The 17,632-nt window shown below is 48.0% G+C and overlaps 1 protein-coding gene across 1 annotated transcript in view; it reads right to left on the bottom strand.

The window, feature by feature from the left end:
* LOC141055625 (V-type proton ATPase catalytic subunit A-like) overlaps positions 1-17,632 on the bottom strand; it is a 210,287-nt gene that overhangs the window by 23,244 nt on the left and 169,411 nt on the right. Inside the window, exon 13 of the mRNA XM_073552273.1 lies at positions 17,365-17,459. Within this exon, the coding sequence (XP_073408374.1) occupies positions 17,365-17,459 (95 nt within the window). The remainder of the gene's footprint in view (positions 1-17,364; positions 17,460-17,632) is intronic.

The raw sequence follows: 17,632 nt of genomic DNA, 5'->3' as shown, positions 1-17,632 counted from the left end.
GAAGCAAGAAAAGGGGAAAACTAACTGCCCCAGAGCAGACCCCAAAGGAAAGAAAGCCCCCACACATGTATTGATGGTGAAACAAGATGAAAGCACAAACACAGGCAGGAAAATAGACTGAGCAAACTGCATTTAACCCCCATGCCTGAAAGGAAAAAAGTTTTAATGTGAGAAGCCAGATCTGCCACAGATCCAAAAATGGATCGTGACAGACGTTAATAACAGAAGCATTTTTCGTGGCCTATGGATCAGGCCTCTATAACACACTAGATGCTACAAACTATTTTTAAACCCAAACAGACGGAAGGTATCAGACAAAAATAAAATATAGTTTATCAAAATTTATTTAAAATTACACCAAAAATAGGCAAAATTGTGCAGAACAAGGCAGAGTGAGCTCCAAGCAACAATAAATAAAATCAAGTGAGCCAGGTATATATATTGCAGTATATAGTTAGGAGACCAGAAACAGATACCACGCTCTTAAATTATAATACCCATGTGGCTTGTAAGGCTAATAAGGGTGAGAGACTGGACCGAAAACCAAACAACAATAGCAGCAGTATAGCAAAATGACAAGATAGTACATAGGGAAAAGTGCAATGTGCCAAAGTGATATATATATATATATACACACACACACACACACACACACACACACACAACCCCTGTAGCTGAAGTAATGTCCAGAAGCTGAATCAAGTACAAAAAGTGCAAAGTGCTGCAGTCTGCTGGCAGAAGAATTAATCTCAATGGGCTGTGCAAACCCCTTGGAAGAAGCAGTTTAAGCGAAACGTGCGTTGGGGTTTCCCTCCCTGCAACAACACCAGGTATTATTTATTATTTAGCAGAATTTTGTACAGCCCATTGAGACTAATTCTTCTGACAGCAGACTGCAGCACTTTGCACTTTTTGTACTTGATTAAGCTTGTGGACATTACTTCAGCTACAGGGGTTATATATATATATATATATATATATATATATACACATATATATATATATATATATATATATTATATACACACACACACACACACAACACTTTGGCACATTGCACTTTTCCCCCTCCCTGCACCCCAGTTCTAGGAAAACCCGGGCCATTGGTAAAGGTTGATGAACACCCCCAATCCTGGTGACAGTCAGGGTTTTCCTAGGGATAAAGTCTTCAGGGGACACAAACTCAGGGCGGATAAGGGTTTGTTCGGCTCTGGTGTCCTTGAGCCCCATAGTGATGGTACCACCCACCACATATAGCAGCCACAACACCTTATCCCTATTTAATATACCTTATTGCCAATCAACTGATTATACAATAACTATTGTCTAGTAAGGTATTGAGCATATTGCATATAAACTTATCCAAGGGGCAAAAGTGTGCCATATAGATATATTACCTTTGCGTCTAGTTCAAAAATGTGAGGTGCCTCTGTCAAGAAACGCGCAAGGAAGTTGCGGCTGCTATATGTATAATGTGAGATATTAAATTACATTTTGCCCAGTTGCTCACCAGTGAATTTCACTTTTGGATGCTTTAATCTATTTGTGGAGTAATACTGCCATCTTGTGGCCGAATAGCAAAATGTTGAAATATTGATTTAAAATAATGTCTTTTAGAATCTCTTTTCGGTGAGATATTTAGCACTAGGCACTTTATTTTGATTAATTTTGAGATATTGTTTTACTAATATTCACAGCACATTTGGACTTTGTAGGTTATATTTGGCTATTTCCCAATATGATTGTAAAAGAAATCTATTGTGTGATTCTAATAGGTCAGTTGAGAATTCCTAATAACTTCTATTTTTTCAGTACCTTTTCCTGCAAAAAAATCTTTTTAAAAAATAATTTGTTTTAATGATTGATTAATAAACTTATTATTTTTATGAATCTTTTGTGTCACTTGTTTCTCAGTTAATGAAATATTTCTACAAAAAACATAGGTGGTAAAACTGTTATAAGAAGTAAGTGCAGCCTGTGATTTATAGGCATCTGTGATAACAAAGGACCCTGTATGTATATCCAATATAAATATATAGTATATACACACACATACATATTATATATAATATATATAATATATCTAAGCGGATTTTATATATATATATATATATATATATTATGTTGATATATATATTATCTATACATATAATATATTATACGCCATTTTGTTCCTTGAAATAATCATTTATTAACACTCTACTAATTGTATTTGTCACTAACATTATATATATATATATATAATAAATACATATATAATATTTTCATTATATTTATATGATATGTATATGTTTATAATATATATAATGTATTGTATGTATGTATGTGTATATATATATATATATATATATATATATATACACAATATATAATCGTCTAATTCTGTCTGCCTGTCTGTAATGGAAATCCTGCGTCGCTGGTTGGTCACCCCCGGCCGGCCACGACCAATCAGCGACAGGCGCAGTCCGGCCGCGGCATTCGAACGACGCACGCCACTGCCACGGGTCATCTCCTGCCGTACGGAGGTCAGCGGCGACGCAGGCGGGAGATGACCGACGCAGCGCTCAGTGTGCGGATGGTACCTAGGGTCCGGAGGGAGGAGACTCTCCTCCAGGCCCTGGATACCATAAACCTGTAAAAAATAGAATTAAAATAAAAAATAGTGATATACTCACCCTCCGACGGCCCCCCGGACTCTTTCCGGCAGCATCAATAGTAGAAAGTTGATTACAATTGTCTAACACTATGCTTGACAAGTGTGACCAACCTGCCAATCACATTCCAAGCGATGCTTCAAATCGCTTGGAATGCTCTTGAATTCCGCATGCGAAAATCGCGTGAAAAACGCATGTGTTTTTCTCGCGGCGGGAGTTCTGCAACGTGGGTACTTAGCCTCAGTGTGACACGCAGCAGCGACCAGGCCCCCGCTGTGAGATCGCCGATCGTCGTGGATCATCCTGGACCATCTTTTGAACGTCCGTCTCCTGCTGGCCATATTCTAGAATACCCAATGCGTTAGAATCGGGCCACCATCTAGTATATATATATATATATATATATATATATATATACACAGTATATATATATATATTAGATGTATATTACATATATATCATGTATATATAATATATATTACATATATATATAATATAATATATTAGATATAGATATATGTTGTGTGTGTGTCACTGACGTATATATATATATGTATTCTATGTGTATATATATATATATATATAATGTTTTGTGAGCTGTCAGTGTGATTTTACAGTAGTCAGACATGAATTGCCGGCTTTTCTAAGGACACTGGTGAGTATAAATCGGACAGAACTTGCATGGTGGGAGTGCTGTGCGATTTTTTTTTCTCGCACCCATTGACTTGCATTGGAGAGTCTCGTCTGAGATAGGCAGCAATACGCAGCATGCTGTGATTTTTTTTCTCAGTCCTTTTTTGCCTGAGAAAAAAATTGCAAATGAGATGTCACCCATTGAATAACATTGGTCAGAGTGCAATCCGATTTTTTTATCGGATTGCACTCGTCTGTATTTGTCACAAGTGAGTATGAGTCCTTAGGGCAACAAACGTTCCCAGCTGCTGGAGAAGAAGGGAGGGGAGAGTGGACATTGCAACATGGAGAGAGAGGGAAAGAAGAGGGGGGCTGCAGCTTCATCAGGGGGATGTCAGTGAGCTGTGCCTGCACAGGGGACTTCGCGTGTACACTGCCAAACCTAATGGGGAAGGGCAACATGTCATTCAAAAACCAAGGAGCTGCAGCCGATGGCACTGTATGTGTAAGTAGAACAATAAGAAATATTCATATTTCCTGACACTGGTCTTTCACCATCAGGTCCTTCAGGTCCTTGAAGGTGGTGACTGACAGTCCTTGGACCCACTGTTCAAAGTTAGTTCGTAGCCCGCTGGAGGACCCGGAACATATTGCGGTGCACCTCTGGAGTCAGCTGGTACTTTTTTTTTTATCAAGTCCTGTTTGATGGCCTCATAGTTTCCATCTTAGTATTGAAAGAGCAGCAAACACCTCCAGAGCTTTTCCTCTGAGCCCCCTGGGGTTAAATAGCAGACCCACCGGTCATAAAGCAACTGGTACTGCCTGCAGGCTTTTTTAAACCCTCGCAGAAAGATGCCCAAGTCCTGACAATCAGTTTGAGCCTGTCACTCTCACTTAGCTCGTTCTCTGAATTTCAGAATCAGCTGCAGTCGTGATCATCTGAGTGGAGTTGTTGCAGGTTAGGGTCCACAATACCCTGGTTGCGGGTATGGCTGGCAATCACAAGTGTGACCTCTGCAGCAGCACCACCTACACCTTGGCTAGCCTGCCATTCATCAGGGTTTGGGTTACTGACTGGATCTGCATCACCTTGCAACAGTTCAGCAATCATTTGGTGCTTGGTTTTGTCCACAGGGTCAATGTGTCTCATTGTATCCATTATTGCCAAACAAAAGATTGGACAGAAAAACAAGAGAAGTGGATGGGTGTCACTGCCACACTGAGTCTGATTCTTAAAAATCTGCACGGAATTCTTGCAGGAAAAGTACAAGTTTTCAGTGCAGTGAGAGGAATGATTTCTCAATCCAGATCACTGATGTTCTGTAAGATCTCATCGCTGCCACCAATTTGTCAAAGATCGCAGCCTGAGAGGTCACACAGATACACCAGCTGTTATGTTTGGAGCCAACAGCTCTCTGCTGCCCCCTATTGTCCAGACAGAGACCTCTCCTATATTACACAGGATGGAGGCCTCTCCTAAATTACATGGGAATGGAGGCCTCTTTTATATTACACGGTATGCAAGCCTTTTCTATATTACATGGTGTCAAAAATCGCAACCTGGGAGGTCATGCAGATCCTCCCACTGTTATCTTTGAAGCGAACAGTTCTCTGCTGCCCCCTATCAGCTGTACAATATTGCAATTGGGTGACGCTTATCAGCTGTTTCCACTAACAGACCGGTTATCTAACAGTGAGCGCATGGTACATATAAATCTGATTCCAACACTGCCACCATCACTCGTGTTTTATTACAGGCTGGATAGAGGAGTGGTTCTGGTAGCGTATGGCTTCAGGGTATGGGTTACAGAACATATGGAACTGAACTATTACAATTTATATTTAATCCAAAACGATAGGCAGGGTTTATAAAAAAAAAAAACAAAAAACAAAATACATAAAATAAAATAGGATTAATAAAAGAACTTACTAGGCCGCATACAGAGTTGATTTAGTTTAGAGATGGAAGCAATCCGATTGAAGACCTTCTGGTAAACGGGATCAAGCCTACACTGGTATGTATCTTCCTCATCTTTGAACACAGATCGTAATTTGTCTTGACCTTTTGTCAGCACCTGAGTTACACCCACACACCTCCCCATGATGACCTCATGTGGGCCAGGTTCTAGGATGTCCTCAGCCGCCATGATTTTCTGAAATTCCAAACTTAAGCAATATATTCACTCCTGATGATCGCAAAAGTCCGACATCTCGCCACATTTTTTATTGAGATTTTACCTTCCGCAGAGACCCAACATGACATGGCTGTTGTCAGTCATCTGCCCACTATTGATTTGTGGCTTATAGGCAGGAGTTACAGTTATGACAAAAAATGCATCTTCTTCCCTGAATCTGAAAATGTATGTCCCATCACAATCTATACAATCCCCAACATTCATAATTTTCTTTTGGAGACCCCGAGTCTGGGCAGGCTATTGTAGATATAACATTTCCCCTGATCGACAAACCTTTGCAGGATGTACATTCTGGAGAGACACTAAATATCCTGCCTTAATTACCTGTCCAATCATCATTGGCAGTGCCGGAGTCTGTTTCTTCAAAAAGAAGGTGACTGCATTTTATTTAGGATTGTCACTATCCAACTATACTCAATTTCCTTCTATTTTATGTCCACTGTACCAGCCTATTTCTTGGAAACTCAAACTGTCAGCTATTTTTTTCCACTTACTGGAAATCTATGTGAGAGGGGAGGCGGGTCAATGCCTCCCTCACGATTGGCTTCAGAGATCTTAGTATTTTCTATGATATACAGGATGAAGGCCTCTCCTATATATTATAGAAGATGGAGGCCTCTCTTATATTAGACGGGACGGAGGCATCTCCTACATTACACGGGACCGAGACCTCTCCTATATTACACACAATGGAGGCCTCTCCTATATTACACAGGATGGCATTCTCTCCTATATTAGACTGGTCTGAGGCCTTTCCTATATTACACAGGATGGAGGCTTCTCCTATTTTAGTCATCATTGAATCGTCTCCTATATTAAATGGAATGGAGGCCTCTCCTATATTACATGGGATGGAGGCCTCTCCTTTATTACACAGGATGGAGACCTCTCCTATATTACACAGGATGGGGTCTCTGCTACATTACATGAGTTGGATGCCTTTCCTACATTACACGGGGTGGAGTCCTCCCTTGAGGGGATAGAGGCCTCTCCTATATTAGACGGGATGGAGGCCTCTCACATGTTACTTATGTATATATTACATGGGTTGGAGACCTCTCCTATATTACGGAAGATGGAGGCCTCCCCTATATTACACGGGATTATGGCCTCTACTATTTTACAGGGGATTGAGACCTCTCCTATATTACACAGAATGGCGACCTCTCTTATATTACACTAGCTAGTAACCCGTTCTACGCCCGGGTGGCGAGCATTTTTATTGGTATATGGTCTCATATCCTGCTATGTGCTGCCAACCTCCTATCCTGGTACGCATGGCACCCCTCATTCCTATCCTGGTATGCAAGGTACACTCCCCTCCCAATCTTGGTATGCATGTGGGTCGCCCTCCCAGGGCCGTGGGGTACTCGGCACCGGGCCGGTGTCGGCGGGATGTGTCACAGCAGCGGCGACCCGGTCCGTGGCCCTCGGCGCCCAATTAATAGGGGAAGTTTGAATGGTGGAATGTAGTTAATGGAATAGTTCGTGACGCCACCTGTGGTATTTGGCAAGTGAGATGTTAAGCCGACGCTGCATGCAGATCCTCTGGGACTGGTGGTGTGTTGCAGCCAAGATGGTGAAGCTCCCCACAGGTGGAGCTGTAGTCCCAGGGCAGTGTAGATGTAGGGGTAGAGGAGAAGCACAGGCGGTGTAGAAGCTGGTGCCCTGATGTAGTGGCACCGGGTGTGTTAGCGCAGGAATAACTGGAGGACACCAGGGCATGTAGTTCCAAAGCTTTACTCACAGTCTGTAGTACACACAGGTGCCTGCCTCTGTGCTGTGTCCTCCGGGTCAGGGACTCAGTCAACCTCCAGGTCAGATGGAATGCTCCCTTCCAACACTCCGCCAACATGTGCCTTTCTGAACGTCTCCTCTTTGGTGTGAAGTACTCCTAGTACCGAGTTACACTGGAGTTCCTCCTGACAGATGTTCCCAAGAATCATACTTGTACGGCAGACAGCTGTAGCCTGCTTCGGGGACTCCTTACTCCTGAGTCCCGGCTCACTATCCAAGTTGCTGTTGTGCCCCCCAAGACTTAGATGGGAGTAGTGCATTTACAGCTCACTACTCCACCGGTGTCTGCTGTAGGACCATTAGTATCCATACAACCTCGGGGACCGGGCCCCGGCCTTGCGCTTAGAACTTCTAGGCAGGGTTCTCTCCTAACCCACGTCTTCTGTTCCCTTTTACTACTTCGTTCCATACTAATCTCTCCTTCTTATGGAAGATCAGGTTTCTGTTCAATGTCTTTCTCCTTCTTTCCTTTCCCGTGCCAGCAGACCCAGGTCTGCTGCAGCACCTCCTTCCTCCATCCCTCTCTCAGATATCTTCTCTCCTCACTCTCTTTTACTGACTGACCGACTGACCTGAAATCCTAAACCTTCCTGCTCTTTTATGTATTCTAACTCCACCCGCCTCCCAGCACGTTTCGTGATCCAAGAAGGTGTAGGGTCGGACAGGTATCAGGATGCAGTGACGAGACACTAAACAAATGGTGGTTTTCGAAATTACTTTTATATAACTCTAGCCGATGGGCTAGGCTGAACAAAACAAGGATAAAGAACAACACCAACAGTCCACGCAGGGACTCAACAATCTTAGCCAAATATTGTTTCACTTAGCCTTCCAGGGACTGCTGGGTTCGGTAGCGTGGCCGCGTTGAGGTCGCTGAGGCGACTGTCCTGGGGAAAGTGATGTCGATGGGGGCAACAGGCCCTGAAGAAAATGATAACGTTGGGGCGCAACAAGCCCAGAAGAAAACTAGGACGTTGGGGCGCAACAGGCCCTGAAGGAAACGAGGACGTTGGGGCGCAACAGGCCCTGAAGGTAACGCTGCCGCTGGGGCGCAACAGGCCCTGAAGGTAACGCTGCCGCTGGGGCGCAACAGGCCCTGAAGGAAACGCTGCCGCTGGGGCGCAACAGGCCCTGAAGGAAACGAGGACGATGGGGCGCAACAGGCCCTGAAGGTAACGCTGCCACTGGGGCGCAACAGGCCCTGAAGGAAATGCTGCCGCTGGGGCGCAACAGGCCCTGAAGAAAACAATGCCGTTGGGGCGCAACAGGCCCTGAGAAAGCAATGCCGTTGGGGCTCAACAGGCCCTGAAGTAAATGATGGAGGTGGCGCGCGGTGATGACGCAGTTCCCCAGAAAGGCCTGTAGCCGTCCTTTACCAAGGAGTCTCTTCCTAAGCCAGGGTAGCAAGCCTTTAATCCCGCCTGTGACAAGGTGGCGTATCTTGAGGCCGATGATGGCCGGGTCGGCGTGATGGGGGAAGGCTGGGGGGAAGGGCCCAGGTCTCTGAGGCCTGGTTACCGGTACTCACGGCCACAACCGGAGGTATAGTTCCTCTCTCTCCAAGGCGGGGGTTAGCGGGGATAATTCTCTCAGAATGGGAGCGGGGAGCAGTCTCTGGGCACAGTCTCTCACGTCTCTCTTGTCGGCAAATCGGCTGCTTTCTCCTCGCACGCTCCTCTCGGTGCCCCTGCAAGTCACCCTGCGTCCTGCCTTCACTCCCTCTCTTCCCCCAACTGCCACTTCAGCGCGTCCCCTGCTCCTTTTACCCTAGCCCCTCCCCCTGTTGCCCTGACAACCTCAGTCGCATGTCTCCCTTTGTAATTCCCCTGTTGTGCTTCCTTCAATAACTCTGATGGCGGTCCCCTTGGTTCCGGCCCAAACACTATATGGAGGTCCTCCTCCCCACATTCCCCCACCCTGTAAGCTCGCCAGTCCTCAGGCGAGGGAGTTAGTCTATTAAGATTGGCCTGTAAAGGTGTTAATATTCGTTGCCATACGAACTGATCTTGTTCATACCGTTCGGGGGGTTTGCCGGCTGTTGACCGCTCGGAGCGTCTAAGTTCGACTGGGGTGGAATCTTCTGGGGTGGTGAACGTCGGTGGGCTGCATGGTGCTGGTGGGTTAATTGTGTCAACTGGCTCATTATTGGGTGGAGGGCCCTTGGGAACTGGAGGGAAATCCTCTTCTTCCGAGTCCCAGCATATGGACTCCGGTTCGGATGTCTTCGGGACAGGTTCCAGTTGCTTTCGGTCGGTGGAAATACACGGGCGTAACATATTACGATGCACAATGCGGGTGGGCAGTGTTTCATCCTGCTCCGGCCGTATTTCATACACAGGTCCTTCTGGATGGATACGGCGTAGTACCCGATAAGGACTCTCTTCCCAACGTGACTCCAGTTTATTCTGGGGGCGTTGATCTAGTACAAGCACACGGTCCCCGCTTTGGAGATGGGGAGGGGAGGTTGTATTCTTCCCTGGGTGTTCCCAGTCTTGAAGTTTAGTATGTACAATTCGGTGAAGAGTTTGCAGCCTGTTGCGATGATTTCGGACCCAAGATGACACTCCGGTCCAGGGCCGAGGCTCTTCGGGGTCCAACTCTACCTCCGTGATCCCTTTACCCTCTCGTCCGAACAGCAGGAAATAAGGAGTATAGCCCGTAACTCGATGTACCCGATTATTATAAACCCATACTAATTCAGAAACATATTCAGGCCAACGAGCTTTCTTGTCACTCTCCAAAGTGCGTAGCATTTGAATCAATGTCCGATTAAATCGCTCACAAGCCCCATTCCCTTGCGGGTGATATGGTGTGGTCCGGGATTTATCAATCCCATAAAGATGATGTAGTTCCTCCATAACTTTCCCCAAAAAACATGCTCCCTGGTCGGAATGTATACGTTGAGGACAGCCGTACACTTGAATAAAGTTTCTGCAAATTGCGGAGGCGGCTGACTCCGCGGTCTGGTCTCGAGTAGGGGTGACTACAGCGAACTTGGTGAAATGATCCACCATGACGAGGCAGTGTTCGTATCCCTGGAATGCGGGACCAATGTGCAGATAATCCACCGTCAGGAGCTCAAAGGGTGCTGAAGTCACAATCGTCTGTGTTGCGGCCCTCTGAGCAGGCGGTTTGGCCAATTCACATAAGCAGCAGGTATGGCAAACTTCTTCCACAACAGCCGACAAGCGTGGGTGATAAACTTTCTGTTGTAACCATTGCAAAGTCTTTTTGACTCTAAAGTGGGCCCCTTTTTCGTGAGCCTCTTGAGCCAGCTCGTGTAGTTGAGCTCCGGGTGTAACCACCTGCCAAACAGTCGTTGAGGTTGTTTGCGAAGTGATTTTACGGTACAGTAGTCCCTTTCGGATAATCAGTCTCTCCCATTGTCGCAGCATCAGCGACAGGTCTTGGGTCAAAGTTTGTCGTTGAGTATCAGTGGGTAATTGACCAGCGGCGACCCATGTCCGGAGAAGTCCAACTTCTTCATCTTCTTGTTGCTGTTGTATCCACTTATCCCGAGATTGTTCCAGGATGCCCCTGTGGGCCTCTGGGGAAGATACTTTTGCATCAACATTGGTGAGCACGGCAGCGGTAAGAGCGAACGGTATTTCCTCTCCTTCTAATTCTTCATCTCGATTCTGTCCGGGAGTTGTATGTCGAATCCTGGAGAACATCTGCATGAACATTCTCGGCCCCTCTTTTGTAAATAATCTTGTAATTGTACTTCGCCATTCGGGCCACCCATCGCTGCTCCAAAGCCCCCAACTTGGCGTTTTCCAAATGAGCCAGTGGGTTGTTGTCAGTTCGCACTACCACCTCGGAGCCCGCTAGGTACTCTGCGAATCGCTCCGTCATAGCCCACACCACTGCGAGGAGCTCGAGCTTAAAAGAGCTGTAATTGTCAGGGTTACGCTCGGAGTCATGGAGTGAACGGCTTCCATAAGCGATCACCCTCTCCCGGCCATCCTGAACCTGTGACAACACAGCCCCTAGCCCGTGAAGCCTCCCGTCAGTGTGCAAGATGAATGGCTGAGAGAAATCCGCATAAGCCAACACTGGGGCATCCGAGAGTGCAGCCTTAAGATCTCGGAAGGCCTCTTCCTGAGGGTGTTGCCACTGGATTTTTCGCCCATTGGCCCCAGCGGGAGCACCCTTCAGCAGGTCATGCAGGGCTCGAGCTTGACATGCAAAATTCTTTACGAAACGACGGTAATATCCAGCTAACCCCAGAAAAGCCCGCACGTCTTTCACCGTCTCGGGGGTAGGCCATTCCTGGATAGCAGCAACCTTCTCTCGGGACGGCCTCACACCCTCTGCCGAAACAACATGACCCAGATACTCAATCTGAGAGCGAAATAGGTGGCATTTCTGAGGCTTCACCTTCAACCCGTACTTTTGCAGCCGGCTGAGTACCTGTCCCAACCGCTTCAGGTGGTCCTCGAAGGAGGCAGCATAGACAATGATGTCGTCCAGGTAGATCAACGTGGCCTCAAAATTGAGATCTCCTAAACATCGCTCCATCAATCGCTGAAATGTCCCGGGGGCGTTGGCCAGCCCGAATGGCATTCGATTAAACTCAAACAGTCCCATGGGCATTATGAACGCCGTCTTAGCTCTGTCCTCTTCTGACATGGGCACCTGCCAGCACCCACTGGCCAAGTCCAGGGTCGAAAAATATGTTGCTTTGCCCAATGCAGACAGAGATTCTTCTATGCGGGGCAGTGGGTATGAGTCTTTAATAGTGCAAGCATTCAATTTACGATAATCCACACAGAATCGTAGTGTACCATCTTTCTTCTGGACCAACACGATGGGGGCCGCCCAAGGGCTTTGACTTTCCCGTATCACCCATTTTTGCAGCATCTGAGCCAGCAAAGTTTTCACCTCTTGATAGAGTTGTGGCGGGATCTGTCGATATCGTTCTCTGATAGGGGCGGCTCCTGCTGTGGGGATCTCATGAGTGATGGCGGTGGTACACCCAAAGTCGTCCTCATGGCTAGCAAATACTTCGTGGTACTGTCCCAGCAATGCTTTTACTTGTGAAAGTTGGGCCGCAGTTAGTCCAGAAAGCTCGGCCCGCATCTGCTCCAAAATATTTCGGCCCTTCTCTTGTGTCGAGACTTCGTGGGCCTGTAAAGTTCGTATTGTTACCTCCCAAGGATCCTCGGGGTGTACTCGTAATTGAACCGCAGGAGCGGGCAGCACTTCTTCTAAAGGCTTTACTAGTTTGGCCAGTACAGTCCGTGCTTTCAGAATGGTATCTCGGTCTTCAAGGTTAACGCAGCGGACCAGGACGGTTCCTTTTCGCACCGTAGCGAGGGAACGAGCCACCAGTATGCCAGGAGGTAAGTGCTCTGAGTGACACGGCTCCACCTGCACCTCTACGCCCTCCAAAGGTATCGGGGCCCGAATTGGCAGGGCCACCACTGTCTGTCCAGGAGGCAGCACAAGCAGGGGTGCCGCTGACGCGATGACCTTACCCAGAGCCTCACCCTCCTGGCAGTCCCGATGCACCCGCGCACCTCGCACCGCTGCTGGAATACCTGTCCCTGAGCTGTGCGAGAACCCCACTGCTTCAGTGTCCTTTGTGTGGGATCATTAAGCAACAGGTTACCAAACTCTTTTAAAATATTCATGCCTAGGGTGACGGGGTGTCGTTGATCAGCTTCTCCTTGAGTCAGCACCACCCCTCTACGGCCGAGGGGTTTACCGCACAACGTCATCTGCACCCACACTACCCCAGCAACCGGGACCGGCAGTTGGTTAGCGGCTACTAGTCTAATCATGGGTCCCCACTGGGGCCTTGCTGCCTCTTGAAAGTTTCGTTGAAAGTACGCTGCGGGCATAGTGGTTACTTGGGACCCTGTGTCCACCAGACACCGGACGGCCCGGCCCTCTACTTCTGCCCAAACTACCGGACACTTTGCTATCAAATCTTCGGGACTTCCACCACCCCAAGTTGTGGTTTTCGGCTCCGAGCGGCGTCCCCCCAGCCCGGAGCCCTTTAGTTTAATGGCCGCCGGGGTGGGTATCTCCCACGCCGCGGACACTCTCGGGCGAAGTGGCCTGGTTCTCCACACTCATAACACCGGGCCGGTATAAGTTGACCACCCCGCGGAGAACGTGACCCCCAGGGACCGGGATTAACACTGGGTCGTCCAGTCTCTGGTTCGGTTCTTCTCTTTACTTCAGCCAACTCGCTCTTAATATTTTTCAATTCTCGCTTCATCTCCTCCACCCACTGGGGTTCCTCAACTGTGTTCGAGGAGGCCTCCACACCTCGGACCTTCCCCACGGGGACCGCCATCCCCTGCTCTTGCTCCCGAACCCGTGCCTGACTTCCCACTTCTGAAAAGTCTATTTGGGGATTCATTCTGATCTGTTCTCGTAATGCCTGTTTTATCAGTGGATCTCGCAGTCCAGTCACCAGTAGGTCACGTAGGGTAATGTCAACAGGTCCCACCCCTACCCCGTCTTTTCTTTCAATAGCCGTATGCAATTCTTGGAGCACATTCATATACTGAGTAATCGTCTCCCCCTCTGCCTGCATCCGACTAAACAGACGGGTCCTTAACTCTCCCACATCAGTGGGATCTCTGTGGGTCTGTTCCACTATCTGCAACAACTTTTCAAAAGTGTTGCGGTGCCCCGGAGGTTTCAACATCACTGACCTCCGCACCTCCCCGTCTAGGGCCATGAGTGCCACTTCAGCTTCCAGGTCAGGGGTCATTGGGTGCATCCGAAAGAGCCCCCGCATTCGCTCTGTCCAGCTCCATAGCATAGTATTGGAGCCGGAAAATCTAGGCAGGTTGTTCAGCATGGTCCCCAATGAAATGCTAGTACGGGGACCCTCATTATTTACAGATTCTACAGCTTTCCCCTGACCTGCGCCACCACCGTCTATGCTCGGAGACTGCATCCTGCCGACTACGCCAAGTGTAGGGTCGGACAGGTATCAGGATGCAGTGATGAGACACTAAACGAATGGTGGTTTTCAAAATTACTTTTATATAACTCTAGCCGATGGGCTAGGCTGAACAAAACAAGGATAAAGAACAACACCAACAGTCCACGCAGGGACTCAACAATCTTAGCCAAATATTGTTTCACTTAGCCTTCCAGGGACTGCTGGGTTCGGTAGCGTGGCCGCGTTGAGGTTGCTGAGGCGGCTGTCCTGGGGAAAGTGATGTCGATGGGGGCAACAGGCCCTGAAGAAAATGATAACGTTGGGGCGCAACAAGCCCAGAAGAAAACTAGGACGTTGGGGTGCAACAGGCCCTGAAGGAAACGAGGACGTTGGGGCGCAACAGGCCCTGAAGGTAACGCTGCCGCTGGGGCGCAACAGGCCCTGAAGGAAACGCTGCCGCTGGGGCGCAACAGGCCCTGAAGGAAACGAGGACGATGGGGCGCAACAGGCCCTGAAGGTAACGCTGCCGCTGGGGCGCAACAGGCCCTGAAGGAAACGCTGCCGCTGGGGCGCAACAGGCCCTGAAGAAAACAATGCCGTTGGGGTGCAACATGCCCTGAAGAAAGCAATGCCGTTGGGGCTCAACAGGCCCTGAAGTAAATGATGGAGGTGGCGCGCGGTGATGACCCAGTTCCCCAGAAAGGCCTGTAGCCGTCCTTTACCAAGGAGTCTCTTCCTAAGCCAGGGTAGCAAGCCTTTAATCCTGCCTGTGACAAGGTGGCATATCTTGAGGCCGATGATGGCCGAGTCGGCGTGATGGGGGAAGGCTGGGGGGAAGGGCCCAGGTCTCTGAGGCCTGGTTACCGGTACTCACGGCCACAACCGGAGGTATAGTTCCTCTCTCTCCAAGGCGGGGGTTAGCGGGGATAATTCTCTCAGAACGGGAGCGGGGAGCAGTCTCTGGGCACAGTCTCTCACGTCTCTCTTGTCTCTCTTGTCGGTATATCGGCTGCTTTCTCCTCGCACGCTCCTCTCGGTGCCCCTGCAAGTCACCCTGCGTCCTGCCTTCACTCCCTCTCTTCCCCAACTGCCACTTCAGCTCGTCCCCTGCTCCTTTTACCCTAGCCCCTCCCCCTGTTGCCCTGACAACCTCAGTCGCATGTCTCCCTTTGTAATTCCCCTGTTGTGCTTCCTTCAATAACTCTGATGGCGGTCCCCTTGGTTCTGGCTCAAACACTATATGGTGGTCCTCCTCCCCACACAGGGAGCCACCAAAGTTGCTCTGCTACACTCCAAGCAGGGAGCCGCAATGTGGCTTTGCTGAACTACTGTGTTGTGTGGGATACAGGTGTTGGAGCGTGGTCAGGAGCCTCCAACCTACCTGGATGGTGGGGTACCACACCTCAGGAGGAGGTGCAGTAACTCTGTGGCAACTGAATCCTCAGGGGCACCACACATGGCACCCTATTCTTCATCCTGGTATGCATGGTCCCCTCACCCCCCCTATCCTGGTATGCATGGTCCCCTCACTCCTATTAAAAGTAAAAAAAAAAAAAACAAAACATTTATACTCACCCTTCTTTCCTGTGCTCCAGCGCTGTTCTGCTGGAGGCCGGGGCAGGAGTGCGGCCGGAATCGCGCATGCCCATAGCGCTGTCCGGTGCCATATTGCTGAAGACACACTGCAAGTGTGTCTTCAGTAAAATGGCGCCGGATCGCGCATGCACAGCACGATTCCGGCCGCACTCCAGCCCCGGTCTCCAGGCGAAGAGAAGCACCGCGGCAACGCTCCTCCCGGACAGGTAAGTATGTATGTATGGCGTCGGACATGGCAGTATGTAGTGTGTACGGTACCGCCATCTCCGGCGCCATACACACTCCTCACCGCTGCCTGCCTCACTCTGTCTGGAGCCAGACTGCGCAGGCGCGTCGCGCTTGCGCAGTCTATAGAGGCTTCACACAGAGGGATGCTCCCCCGGTTATATTATAGATAGGATGGGGTCCTCTGCTTCACTACATGGGTTGGAGGTCTTTCCTACCATTACATGGGGTGCAGGACTCTCCTATACTACAGGGGATGGAGGCCTCTCTTATATTATACAGAATGGAAACCTCTCCTATATCACAGAGAATGGATGCCTCCCCTATATTAAACAGGTTGGAGGCCTTTCCTACATTACATGGGATGGATGGAGACCTCTCCTATATTTCACGGGAAGGAGACCTGTCCTATATTACACACAGAATATTAAGATGTTCTATTGTATTGAATAGCTATTTCATGCAATAAAATGTAATTTAATTATGTAAAAAACTAGCTTGGTCCGTGTGAAATTTTCGCACATTGGTCGTCGGGGGCACAGGCAATTTCAGAAAAAGCAAGCTGGTCAAATGTAAATGTATTTCATGAGCTGATGAACACAGACAGGTATTTATATATGTAGACTGGTAATACAATAAATCGTTTTGATAAGTAGAGGCCAAAAAATGTCTTCAGGGTGAGGTGCCACCTGCAGGTCATTGTGTCTTTCTGCAGGTTTATGAAAATGAATGTTTAAACTGTATTTAGTGACAAAATCGTGAATGTGTGGTTTGTTTGGCTCTTTTCTTGCTGAAGGTAGCAAGTTTACCTTTCAAATGGTGTATCGTGTGTGTGGGGCAAAGTAATCAGCGAAAAACCAGTGCATGTATAGAAATGTGTTAGTAGTGTGCTTTGTGGTACTGTGGTGCCACCTGCAGGTCATTTTTCCTTACTGCAGATCTATGAAAATTAATGTTTAAACTGTATTTTGTGTTCAAATCATGGATATGTGGTTTGTTTTGCTCTTTTCTTGCTGAAGGGGGCAAGTTTACCTTTCAAATGGTGTATCATTTGTGTGTGTGGGTGCAGTATGAACGGGGATACAAAGGAATCACCGAAAAACAGTGTTTAGAAATAATAGAATAGATCATACATTGTGACTATCTGGATTTTATGTTTAGATTATGCCTCTGACAGGTGAAGTGTATCTATGATAAAAATTACAGATCTCTTTATTCTCTGTAGGTGAAAAAACTTGCACAATCGGCAGTGTATCAAATACTTATTTTCCCCACTGTATGTAACTCTGGTACCATAATCAGACAGAAAATGACTAGCAGAAGGTGGTGAATCAGAAATCAAGGACACATTCATTACCTGTCGTAGGCAGAGTATCCATTCTGCTGGAGAAAGTCGTCCTTTATCAATTTGGCAACTTCCAATGTGATTTTATCGGCTTCTGCCAGGGAACCCTATGGGTGGGAATGAGGACAGACGACATCAGTGACTTATCACATTGTACAGCCTTCACATTTATGGGGGAGGGTTAGAGTGAGCTGCTGGGTCTCTGTCACTTGTGGTAGTGGCAGCACTAAATCTTATCATGTGTCATAGTCATGTTTTACTCCAGATCATAGATGCGTTC

Source organism: Dendrobates tinctorius, unplaced genomic scaffold, assembly GCF_039654945.1.
Source record: "Dendrobates tinctorius isolate UK_male_01 unplaced genomic scaffold, ASM3965494v1 ptg000189l, whole genome shotgun sequence".
NCBI classification, from domain to species: Eukaryota; Metazoa; Chordata; class Amphibia; order Anura; family Dendrobatidae; genus Dendrobates; species Dendrobates tinctorius.
The sequence above is the reverse complement of the archived record's forward strand: the minus strand, read 5'-3'. Positions and strand labels throughout refer to the sequence as shown.